At 47.1% G+C, this 12,995-nt stretch overlaps 1 protein-coding gene across 1 annotated transcript; it reads right to left on the bottom strand.

Annotated features, from left to right (window-relative positions):
• Window positions 1-5,657: 5,657 nt before the first annotated feature.
• On the bottom strand, window positions 5,658-8,723 carry SPINK2 (serine peptidase inhibitor Kazal type 2). The gene is made up of 4 exons (XM_034064944.1): window positions 8,666-8,723; window positions 8,336-8,373; window positions 7,948-8,057; window positions 5,658-5,837 (listed from the first exon to the last, which is right to left on the bottom strand). Exons 1-4 carry the CDS (start codon window positions 8,712-8,714, stop codon window positions 5,792-5,794), a joined length of 243 nt encoding a protein of 80 aa, XP_033920835.1. The 5' UTR covers window positions 8,715-8,723; the 3' UTR covers window positions 5,658-5,791.
• Between the last annotated feature and the right edge of the window lie 4,272 nt (window positions 8,724-12,995).

Raw genomic sequence — 12,995 nt, 5'->3', positions numbered from 1 at the left:
GCAGACAGGATCCAGGCTGGAGGAGGATGCTCCTTGCAGACTCTCCCAGAGATGCGGTGACCAGGCTGGTGGATGGGGATGCTTTCCAGGGAGGAGCAGTGGCAGCAGGGTGCTGTGCTGCTCAGGCAAGAAGCTGGAGAGTGCTCAACACATGCTGCAGCCCAGTGGGCTCAAACAAGCACAAACGTCCCAACAGACCTGAGCTAAAGAAGCTGCACCTGCACCACTGCTTAAGGAAGTCCCACTCCTGTCTGTGGTTTTGCTCCTGGTCCTGGTGCAGGGACGTGGTTTGGGGGACACAAGTGGCTGGTGGTGCCAGTTCCCACCAGCAGTGAGGTGAGGTCTGGGGCTCACTGCCAAACTGGGGCTGTTTGGACCAGAAAGAGGGCTTCTGGTACTGGTGTGGGATTGCCTTCATGTTGTTCTGAGTGCCCGTCTGCCTGCCTCTTGGCCAGCTGGTGGTACATACAGCCTGTGTCTGGCTTCCCTAGGTGGGCTTTTCTGCCGCCTTTAAAGACTGTTTCTTGGCTCAGACCTAGTCTTGGCTAGTGAGATCTTTTCCAGAGAGTCTTGGTGTAGGGCTGGGTCTCCTGGTTGTTAAGTCTATGACCTGGACACAGGGAGCCCTGTTCAGGGGGCTGGGCTGAGAGAGCCCACTGGGGAGCTGTGTACCCACCATTGTGCTGCTCCTGATGTCCTGCTCTGGCCTGTTGTGTGGAACGGAGCACTGGACCAGGCTGCCAGAGCTTTCCAGAGCCTGTTTCCCTGAGCAGGGTTTAGCACATGGGGTTTTTAGCAAGACACTAATTCTAGCCTCTGCTGCCCATAGACATGCTTCGCTGACTTGTGAGACTAAGCTGGTTTAAAGTCAGGGAAACGTAGTCTTGAGTTTTGGTAACTCGATTTCTCTCAACTTGATTTCTCTCCCCCCTTCTATCCACTTCTTGGGTTGTGGCACTGGAAAATCTCTGCCAAAAGTGAAGGGAAAAGCTTGCACCAGCCAGGGTGGCAGGATTTGTCCAAGGCATCTTACTGCTATGCTGTTGCTGTGAATTAAGTTTAATTAGCTGTATTCCTTTCGCTGAGTTCTCTTGATTGGGTGGTTTTGTTTAGCATGAGTAGTCACTTAGCATGGGTAGGTGAAGTTGCTGGAGCCTAAGGCCACAAGTGGAGAAAGATGAACTTAATTTACAACCTGTGCTTATTATGTAAATGAAAGCCTTGAGACCAATGCAAATTGGAAGATAAAGGAATTAGAAAGGAGAAACAACTGGAGTGATAAGAAATTTCCAGCCACCTCCAGACAACAAAAGAACCTAATGATGGATGAGGAGACCCCAGACCAAAATTCACCATTGGACCAAGAGGCACCTGCCTGGCACCTTGGACCTGAAGGCAGCAGCTCAAGCTGCATCTATTCCAATATTGGATTGCACTCTCCTTAACTTGTCACTCCATGCTGTCTCCCTTGGTGCCACAGAAGGGGGTCCCTGCAGCTTGTATACCTCATCCTGGTGCAGAGGTTTGGAGCTTGGCCACACTCACCCTACTGTTTCTAGCAACATACCTCTGGATCCTCCTCAGACTCAAAAAGTAATTGCACATATAGAGAGCAACCCTGCATGCTTGAGGAAGAGTTGTGCCACTCTTCCCAGGCACATTATTCCTTGGGACGACCAGGGTCCTTCCGGGGAGCTTGTGTAACTGAGCACTGTTGATATTCTCCTGATATGCAGCCCTGGTGCCTGTAGCTCCCCATTTGCAGGGATGACTGCAGGAGCTCCCAGGGCACAGAGTGAAGCCCAAAGCTTCATGCTCTATTCTTACCAGTCTGCTGGAGGCCTGGATGAACTCACTGAACATGTGCATCCCCATGTTCCATGCTGAACAACTCTGGGCATTGGAGCTGAACTCTTTACCTGCCAGGGGGAGATTGCAGTCATCATCCCTCCTGTTTGAAAGCCAAAGGGAAGCTGCCTTCTCACCGATCCAGCCCTTGTGCCCCATGGAGGGATGACAAGGACAGAGAAGAACACTTCATACTGGAATCACTGCTGTTCTTTATACCCAAGCCATAAATTGACACATTAGACCTGCTCTCTCTGCTCTGCAAGCTCCCCTGGTTTTGGGGAGCTCATCACCCACAGGCCTGACAATTCACTGGCTCTTTCCAAGGTGCTCCCAGCCAATATCTGGTCTGGCAGCACTTCTTGGCATTATTATTACTGAAATAATAATAATGTACCTCTTGGCATTAACTCTCCTGGGAAGAGGAGGAAGCAGGAAAATGTTTGTCTAGGTGAGACCCTCAACCAGCAGCCCACTTGAGCTGCCTTTCTGGGTTCAGCCCCTGGGGAGTTTTCTGCCTGTGCCACCTCTTCATAAATCACCTTTCCTTGCCCACTGTGTCTGATTTGCTGACAAAGAGAAAAAGAGGTGTGCGTTGAAGCAAAGCTCAAATTCCAGAAGGAATGTGTCGAAGTGTCTGGATTTTACCAACAGGCAGGGCAGAAACCTGGTGACTTCAGATGAAGCAATGGAATCCCAGAGTGACCCCACCTCTACAGACATAACTGCATTACAGGGACTGGATGTTACAATAATAAAGCAAAAGGAACAGGATGGGTACAAGTAGCTCATGTGTGCCTGCTCATTACTGATCTGAGCTTGTTCTCTCTTCTTTGTTATGATGTGTGATTGCCGAGTTAGATCACCAGCTCTGCAGCAGGGTGTCAGCTTGCCTGGGTGACGTACCTTTTGTACCATGTTTTGGATGTACCCGCACCACTTTTAGCCAGCATCTGCTTTCAGCCTGGCCACCCAACCCCCTGACGTATCCCATGTTACTGAGCACCACAATGGATCAGGGCTCTGGATACATCTAGAGGCTGCCATAGGCTCAGCAGCATTCCCACAGCTCAGGTGGGTGAGCAGGAATGCCACTGAACCTGATCATTGCAAATAGGAGCCATGGGGAGCACACAATACATGAAGTGCCAGCTCTTCTCTCCATGCCAAGTCTGCTGTTGCACTGGGAATCTGGGTTACTTGGAGGTGGGAACATACAGGTGACTATGTACCCTGCTTGGAGAGACCTGGTGTTAGCCAGGGACTACTCACGATGTGCTGAGTTCTGTCAGCTGCAGTTCAGGTCTGCCATTATGAAAATCTGGGAGCTTTCCTCCAAGACTGTGCTATTTCTTCTGAAGAAAGTGATTTTATCACTCCTGCTGGCTGGGTGTTGAACTTAAGCATTCATTTAATGAAGTCTGCACCCAAGAAGCTTGAATTCAAGAGATGGGAAATAAAGCAATAGGTTCCGAGACATTCCTCTGCTGTGTACCTACACACAACACTCCAGATGACTTAGGTGCTCTCCCATAGGTAGTCAGGCCTGTCAGGGTTGTTCTGGTGGTTCTGATAACACCCAGGTTTCAATAGTGTAAGTGCCTGTTGCAAATGTGTTACCCTCTTGTATTATAAATTACAGAATAATTGAGGTGGATGCAGATAGATGGCTAAAGGATCCACTCCTTGCTTTGACGGATACTTTTCCAACAGGGATAAAGAGAGAGAGCTCACTTCAGATGTCCATTTACAGACATCTGCAGCTTGCTGGGCATCCAAAACAATTAGAAGGGACCGTAAGATAAGAAAAAGGACTTCCAGGAAACTCAGGCCATTCCAGGGCAGCATTTTGAGTCTTGCTGCAATATCCCACAGAACCTATACTGACACTGTCCTGTTACTAGACAAGTTCAACACCTCAGTCCCAGCCATATTCTCTGCTCCACAGTAGGATTTTTCAGCCCCTTTGCCCCTGTCACTGGGGAAGCTGGAGCAAACTAACTTAAGCAGGAACAGTTCTAGGTCAACTCTAAATGCTTTTGCATCTAATGTCAGGAAGAACAATTCAGATCTTCTTAAAAGGTAAAATAAAACTAGCATACCAGAATCTTATATAATATCTCACCAGCTGACAAAAATAAAAGCACTTAAAAGGGTTAATTTTTCCTCAATGCAAAGATAAGACTCAGTCACAGAGGTATATTCCTTTTTTCCCCTGAGCTATGAATGCTCTGTGCAGATTGCTATGCTGCTTCTGTAAATGTTTAGGGTTTAAAAAATGGAACAACTGGTACATGACCGGCTAGAAAATCATAAAGCTAAGACAGAGCCCAGTGCAACCCTGTGCATGGCAATGAATGCCACAGGTTCACCTATGAGGCATCTGCCCAAAGAATAGTTTTTACATGATGTACTGCAGTCTCTCTTAGCAAACATAGGTGGGTTCAATGATCAGGAAAAAAGCAAGTTAACTTTGCCAGTTCCATGAGATCATGTATCAGTGACACTAATAACATAGGTTAAAAGAAACAGCTCCTAACAGGGCGTTTTTGCATACAAATTGGTAATAAAAAGTCGTTCCTACACTTGTGAGAGCACGGGATAAATTGAGGTCTAAAAGAAAATAAATGCTGCCGCCTAGGGAGCAAGATGGGAATTCACAAGTTCAAACCCTCCTAGTTTACCTGCCACAGGATTCAGACCACGGCTCCCGCAGTTAGACCTCTCCCTAGTGCTCTTGCTCATGGCTCTGTGCCACCCAGGACAAACGGAGTGGCTGTATGCGGGTACAGGCTAACACTACCCTGGTACCTAAGAGGAAAAGTCTGTCCTCCGTCACCATTATTGGCCAACACCTTTGGGTAGATGTTCTCCTATAAGCCAAGCGTTTTCAACAGCTAACAATATATTTTGAACCTTAAATGTTCAGTGGAAGCATGATGGATTTGATATGTTTTTATCAAACCCAAGAGAACTTGAGGATCCCTGGTCCTGAAAGACTCTGACAGCAATTCAAAGAGAGATGCTTTCCTCCTCGTTCAAACCAAAGCGTGTTACCACCGCTGCAAACCCTCAAAAGACTGCCTGAAGCAATGGGGCTGAGCACTCCCAAACTACCCACAGCTAAGCTGGGAGCTGGAGCCCAGCTGCCCCGGTACCCCCCTGCAGTCTCTGTTTAGGTACATTTTCTGGACAGATTTCTTTTATATTTCTACTTGTGGGAGAGTTGGGAATTTAATCAATTAAGAAAGTACTTATTATAAAGAACCATTTAAAATGTGACAAGAGAGCAAAAGGGAAGTTGGGCAACACAGCTACAGCAGTTGCAACAAATTTCAGCATTGTTTCACTGAAAAAACGGCTTGCCTAGAAGGCGAGTAACAGTAACGTGCATGAAACCAGAAGTCAGGTTGAAAGAGGCTTACGAAAACAAGGAGATTCTGGGCAAGTCCTCTGCCAGTAAGGAGCCTGGGGCAGAGCTGCTGTCACCACTTTGGGAGCCACCACATGAAATCCCTCCAGTGGCTTCCCTGGGGTCACTGGCACCAGAGGGCTCAGACCCTCCCAGAAACAAATAGCAGTGGCTGCTGCCAGCACTGCCCATGACAGAGGTGCTGGGATCTCCTTGCTCCCAGGTGGTGCTGTGGGAATGGCACTGGGTACCCATCCATTTCCTTCTTCAGACAGCTGAGCTGCTGGTATACAGCCAGCACATGTCTTTCTTACCCTATGATCTGCCTTGCATGGGAAAATAAATTGGCCTTCAGGTTACTAGTGTACTACGGCTATGTTTGTCAACACTGGTTTTAATACAGTAACAGTACTTTTAACAGGCAAGACTATTTATTAAGACAGGCTACGTGGAAGGTACATTTGAAGCATTGTTTCCTCAAAGCACTGAGGACTGTGTCCTCATTTTCTTGAAGAGTGGCCACTTGCCAGATCAGCATTTTCCATTCTTGGAAATTTGGACATCCTTTGTATTTTCTCTGCAAGTAGAAGAAAAACATTTTAGAAGAGAAAGACTACACTTGAATGTACACAGATATTTTATAGAGCAAACCTCTTATGTTTTTCTATGTGTTCAATTAAATGCAATGATGCATTTAATTGCATCACGTAAGGCAAACATCACCACAAAGTAACCGAATTGCAATGGTCTATCTGTTACACACACAGAGTAACTTACCAGAAACAGACTCACTTCAGACTTTGTTACCTGTAAAAACCTGATAAAGCCATCTGCAAATCAGAAGGCTCAAACCACAAGACAAATCTTGCCATGAGGAGTAAGGTGTCCATTACAAAGCACTAAAGCAAGTCAAAGTTCCCAGTCCCTGAAGCAGGAACTACTTCTAATGCTTGCAAATTTTCCCCCTGGAATCCCAGGCTTCACTAAAATTTGAATGTGTGTTTCTCTGAATGCTGGAGTCTTTAAGGAAATTTTAGTCAAGCTTTCTTTAGTTTGGGAACATTAGATTTTATTTATTTTAGAAGTTCTGTACACAGTACTTTGGGGTGCTCCATTTGCAAATCTCAGTTTACCAAGCAAGTGCAGATACAAAAAGAAAGTGAAGGAATGCAAACTACCCTAGATCTCCAGTTTGCTTCCCTACCTTAATAGAATCAATCTGGTTTATTCCTCATGAAATTCAAGAGGCTTTTGATTACCCCGAAGCAGTACTAATAGTTGTATCAGGAATCTTTTTACCAGAAGGCAGTGGAGTGAATTAGGAATATAAAAGGCGAAACCAAGCCCAGCGGATGTAAAACACATGTAAAGATGTCAGGAAAAGTCTTGTCTGAAGGACAGCCCTTGCACTAAAGCCTACAGAAGTTCAGAGCTCAAGCTTCTGGTCTGTTTCCAAAGTGCTTGTGGTGCTGTCAGGCTAGGCTTAAATTAAGGTCAGTTGTTCTCACTGCTACTGGACACCACGTATGAAAGAGACCTGGGATTTGCAATCAAGCACCCACTTTGGAATGGATTATATCTAAGCTTCAAAAAAAAAAAAAAAACAAACAACCCAAAAGGCAGAGAGGAAGACCAGCTTTGATGTTACAGGCTGTACTGAGAACCAGGATGGGCAAGGTTTGTGCTGCACCTTTGCTTCAGGTGTCTCATGTTATCACAGATCAGCCACAGTGAGCTCTCCTGCAGTACTCTGGATGCATGTGCCCATATGGTCTTGCAAGGCTAACAGGGCCCATGAACAGTCTTCTCTTGGTCATCATTGAATGATGGTCACAGTGCCTTCTAAAAAGTCCTTTAATGGGTTTAAACACCGCTGGAAGTGACCTGCAAGCTGACTGTTGAGAATCACCCAAGTTTATCTAAAAATGACTGTGTTGTAATTCACTATCTGCCCCTACATCTGTTCCTGCATCACCACATGACGCTATTTATCTCAGCAACTACTGGTCATGCAGCTTGTTTGGAAGGGCAGCAAGATCTTTTTGTTCTCCCCTCGTAAGGAGTGTGATGGAATGTACCTTAGAATCCCTGAAGTGAAATGACCATTGCTTATAACTATGAACACTCTTTCAAAGCTGCATTTTTTTCATTTTTTTTTTAAATTATTGAATTGTTAAAGAATAAAATACCCTCTATCAAGTAACAGGTGAGATTTTTCTTCATTTTTAGACAATCTGAGTGGCAAAGTAGTATTTTCTCCTAAAGTTTAGCATGTGAAAGGAAGTACAGGATATGGAATATAAACATTTTTGTAGTAAAAGCTGCCTTTTGGGTGGGATCTTTCATGGGTTTTGATGGAGGGTGTGAAATAGTCTGGCCTTATATTTAATGGTTCATACAGTGGCACTGTATGAACACTACAGACAAACACCCTCTGAAATGCTCCTCCTTAGGAACTACAGAAGTGAATGTTGAGTACTCCCAGTTAACTGAACCCAATATAAACCATTTATAGGTATCAGGATAAAAGCTGTTGCAAGGGATCAGCAGTTGAGGGGACACAGTTAATGTCAGCAATCTAGCAGTTAACTGGCTGTCAGGTGGATAATGTGAGCATGTGGCTCACAAAGAGGGGAGAGAAGGGAAGGTTACGTTAGGCTAGGTTAGGGTGTCAGTTAGGTGGCTACCTGTTTGAAAGGCAGAGCACACACTCATTTGAGTAGGTTTCTCCATCGGTCCCACAAACAGGATTGTAGTGCCTTGGGCATCCATTCACGCCGTACTTTTCGCAGTCAGGCTAGGGAAGACAGGTACATAAGGAGATTAAGACACACCATTTGAAACAGGTCACCCATCCGCTTCTGATCTGAGGGCTTCTGGAAAACACCGGCACTTCACGGGAGGCAGCGGGACACACGGGCAGCCAGGAGCCGTCCCGAGCGGCAGCCGCAGGTGGGGCTGATAGGAGAGGGGGCTCTCTGGGGCAGGAGGGTGCCGGCTCTGGGTAAGGGCCGTCCTGCCCTGGCGGCCCTGCGTGGGGCGGGTGGGATCGCCCTTTCCGGGGACTGCACTCACCGGGACGCTGGCGAAGGCGCCGGGGCACGACAGGAGCCCTGCGGAGAGAGAACGGCGTTAACGGCTTCTGGTCCTGCCCGCGTTACCCCCGACCTCCCCCGGGGCCAGCCGGTGTCCGTCACCGGTCCCGTTCCCGACCGGCCCGTCCCCAGCACAGTCCCGCGCCGGTTCTCCACCCTGCCCGGATGGCTGATACCCGCTTAGGTTCCGTTGCGGCGCCCCCAAACCGGTTGGTGCCCAGTACCGGGCCAGGTTTCCCCTTCTCCTGGAAGGGGCACAGAACAAGCCCGGCTCCCCCCCAACCCCTGCCCTGTGCCCTGCGCCCTGTACCGGCGAGGAGGGTGGGCAGGAGCACCAGCAGCGGCACCGGCACCTCCATGGTCGAGGACGCTCTAACGGCAGTGGGCGGGGCCGCGGGGAGCAACGGCCGCGGCGGAGCGCGGGGCGCAGAGCGGGAGCACCGGGGCTGGGGCTGAGGGTGGAGAGCGGGTACCGTGGAGCTGGGCGGGCCGTGGTCCCACCGGTGGGCTTGTGGAGGGCGCAGGCGCCACCAGGGGAGAAGAGAAGGGATGAGGACACTCTATTTTGGTTTAGGGACGCGGGATTAAGGTGCCCGAATGCTATCCTCTGCAAGAAGTCCGTGCCTGCCCTGCTAGTGGGTCCCCATGGGGTTGCTTGTCCCTGTGATTTCCATGGGGAACCCTCAAAATAACCAGTAGTCAGCAACTAATCAAGCTCTGCTGCTGCACAGGAACCTTTCTGGGATCGTGCTCACTGGGTGAAAAGGCTGGGATTCCAGCATTCCGTAGGCTTCCTTGATTGACTTCACCTCATCAGAGCTGAGTGCTGATTGCAGGGTGTCATGGGCAACATGGGGTAGTTGGATACGCTTGTGCAGTGCCATGTGGCTGTTAAGGTCATAGCTCCTGTCTTGTAAAGTGACATGGGATGGCTTGTGCTGAGCTGTGAGTGCCTTCTGTCAAGAAGAAGAGAAAGCTGATACAGCCTCAGTAATAATGCCAACCTGCCTTCATCCGGAGTCATGGGAATCCAGGCCAGTGGGGGCTGGAATGGCTCAGCATGTTGTCCTGCCTGCATGGCTGGGTGTCTTGGTTGCACTGCCCTTCCAAGAGCATCTCATTGGTTAGCTTTGTACAGAGAGTGGTTCTGGAATTGTTTTTTTGCAGTTTCCTAAAATCTAGGGTATGGGTTTCTTGTAAAATAGCTTATACTTGTGTATGTGTGCTGGGGTTTGGACCCATCAAGTGTTTCGGTATGTCCTGTATGGGTACGTGTGCAGGCATCACACATCCTTCTCGCCTCTGTGTCGGCCTCCAAGTCATCACAGAATCACAGAATGGTTTGAGTTGGAAGGGACCTCACAGATCATCCAGTTTTAACTCCCCTGCCATGGGCAGGGACATCTTCCACTGGACCAGATTGCTCGAGGTCCCATCCAACCTGGCATGTCCTTCTCCTGTGTGTTTCTGGGTGTGCCCTGCCTGCATGGCATCACAGGGAGGTTATTGTATTATCTGCTGAATATGTTCTCATTCCCCTCGGCAACCTCTGCAAATAGATTGCAGTGCTAGATTCCCATTCAGAGCACACCTTTGAAATTGCTACCCATCACAAGAGATGTTTCAAGCAAAAGCCTCTGGCTTGACTGTTTTAAGCAAGATGCCCAGTCAGAATGTTTTGTGGCTGGTAAAGCACGTAGAGAGGCATTTCTCTCTGCTTGATCCTAGCTTTGTCTATTTCCCTAGCTTTGTCTATTAAGGGCACTTTTCTGTTACCTTGTTATTGGTGGGGGGAGCTTGATGGGTTTGCCATGCTTGGGAGACCTTTATCTCCCAGGGAGTTTTCCAAGCAGGAAGGAGCACCGGGGGTTAAATACTGGATAAGTAGATGGGTTCGTTTCCTTGCTTCTCGAAGGTGTAATGTTCAAAGGAAAAGGTGCCAGCTGGAAGTGAGGAAAGCAAAACCAAGTTGTCTCTTAAGTTGTTTGTTTCTGAAGTTCATTTAACTAAACAGTGAAGTGAAAAGCTCTTGTCTAAAGCTATGCTTGCACAGTAAGAAACCCCAACCCCAACAAGCCAGGGAAGAGCTCAATGCCCCAGCTGTTGGTAGCCCAGACAAGCTTTCTCCTAAGCAGCTTCAACACAGCAAGCACAAGATGGGTGTGAACTGTCACCATGTCACCTAGGAGAATGGCTGCCTTCCTAATAAGACATTCTCCCAGCTGATGAATTTTCTAATGAGCTAATTACATGCTTATCAATTTGTTGCGCTTGATCCCAGGCAAACGGGGTTTATGGGACAACTTTGGTTTAACATTGCTTCAGTTGTCACTCTATGACAGTGACAGGAACTCATTCTCAGCCCTGTGTTCTGTCCTGGATGCTTCCCCTTAACACTGCAGAGAAAATATAGAAAAGTAATCTGCAGGTGCTTTATTAACTCTCAGCATGACACTCATATCTTAACTTGGTGCCAGTCCAACCTCCTCAGTGCTGAGCACATTTTGTTTCATTTGTTTGAGTTCTTTCCACTGAGAGTATTTAACTTTGCTTTATTTGATTTGAATAAAATTTCAGAGACAGGTCTTTAGAGAGGGGAAAATGAAAGAAATGAGATTTGAAACAGAAGAAAAGATAACTTAAAGAGCTTTTCTTCTGGCAAGATGGAATAGCTATTAGGAAACGCACATTTTCTTCCATAAATTATTAAGAACTGGAGGCGAGGAAGAAGATAATTATGCAGAGGTCTTCTTAATAGCATTTGTATCCTGTTGACACATTTCTGATATGAATGCTGAGTCACTGGAAAGGAAAATTGCAGCATTATTTGCATATCTCCTAGAAGTTATCTTCTTGTTAACATCAGGTAGTTGATTAATAAACATGGAGAATAATAATGATCCTAGCTTATAGGCTGCAGAGAGCAATAGATAATTAGAGGTTACATCCCTACAGAGAAGATCTGTTTCTGCCTTGTGCTTAGTGGAATAACCCTCTATGCTTGGAAGCTGTAATTTGTTGGAACTTCAGTCACCATTTTATGATTCTGTGGTTCTATGAAAAGCTTTTAGACTAAGAATGATATATGCCATTACATAGAGTCATAGAATGGCTTGGGTTGGAAGGGACTTTTAAAGGCCATCTAGTCCAAGGCTCCTGCAATGGGCAGGAATCTTCAGCTAGACCAGATTGCTCAGAGCCCCATCCAACCTGACCCTGAATATTTCCAGGGATGGGATATTTACCACCTCTCTGGGCAGCCTGTGCCAGTCTCTCACCACCCTTGTAAAAAATTCCTTCCTTTTATCCAGTCTGAATCTACCCTCTTCTATTGTAAAACTGTTGCCCTTTGTCCTATTCTAAGAGGCCCTATTAAAAAATTTGTCCCCATTCTTCTTATAAGTCCTCTTTAATTGCTGAAAGACTGCAATAAGGTGTTCCTGGAGCCTTCTCCAGGCTGAACAACCCCAACTCCCTCCGCCTGCCCTCATAAACGAAGTGTTCTAGCCCTCTGATTATCTTTGTTTCCCTCCTCTGGACCTACTCCAACAGGTCCATATCTTTCCTGCGCTGAGGACTCCAGAGCTGCAGTTGTCATACGGTTGGCTTTCTGGGCTGTGAGCACATGTTGCTGGTTCATGTCCAGCTTTTCGTTCACCAGTACCCCTTCTCCTCAGGGCTGCTCTCAATCCCTTCATCCCTCTCTGGTGTTCATTTTAAGTGATTGAGTCCCCTTGTGAAAAACAGAATTTGCCCGACTCTTGGTGTTTCTTGGGAAGAAAATGTGTCCAAGACTTGGAAAGAAAATGTGGACCCTGACATCTTTGTCTTTGGGAATTTCCAAGACCCAGTTACAACTTGGGTGATCTACTGCTGGCGGTGGTCCTGTTCCTGGCCTGGAGACTCAGTATTATCTTCCAGCCATCACTGCTATAACTCTGTGTCCATGTCCCTGAAATACATTCAAGAGCTTTCATCTGCTGATTCGTATCACATTTACATATGTTGCCTATCCTCCTGAAATCAGTGGGTATCAGGCACCGGAAGGATGAAGACTACCAGTGAAAGACAGCCCAGGAACTTTTGCTACTACCATTTTGCAACATGTCAATATGAACAAAACAGCTTAACACAGGTATTAGAAATGTGTTTGATGGTATCATTTGTTCCTGTTATTTGAAAAGTATCACCTTTTGTTGGGAAAAAGGGATTGGCTGGCACACCTCTGCCAGGATGGGTATGCCAAAGCTGAAGGGACAATAGTTTGTTATTTGTTGGATCCTCAGGAACAGTAGGAAGGGCTTCAATATGTTCCTTCTACTTTCTGGAAAAATTGGGTGGGGGTCTGGGTTATAAACCTTAGCAGTATTCTCTGTCATTCTCTGACTCCTGGAAAACATTTGCATTAGTGGATTAACAACTACTTTGGGCCTCTTCCAGCACCTCAGAGAGTAAGGCCACTGAGCCTAATAAAACCCCACATTATTTCATGAAGATGGGACAAGTGAAGAGCTACTTTTCACCACAGAGTGAAATGGAGTCTCTTTGCAAAGAGAGAGTCAGGCTGCTGATAGCTTTGCACAAGCATGAAAGCACCAAGGACCCAGGCGGCAGGGCAAGTTGGGAAGAAGCAAAGAGAC

The sequence above is a fragment of the Melopsittacus undulatus genome, chromosome 7 (assembly GCF_012275295.1).
Source record: "Melopsittacus undulatus isolate bMelUnd1 chromosome 7, bMelUnd1.mat.Z, whole genome shotgun sequence".
NCBI lineage: Eukaryota > Metazoa > Chordata > Aves > Psittaciformes > Psittaculidae > Melopsittacus > Melopsittacus undulatus.
The sequence above is the reverse complement of the archived record's forward strand: the minus strand, read 5'-3'. Positions and strand labels throughout refer to the sequence as shown.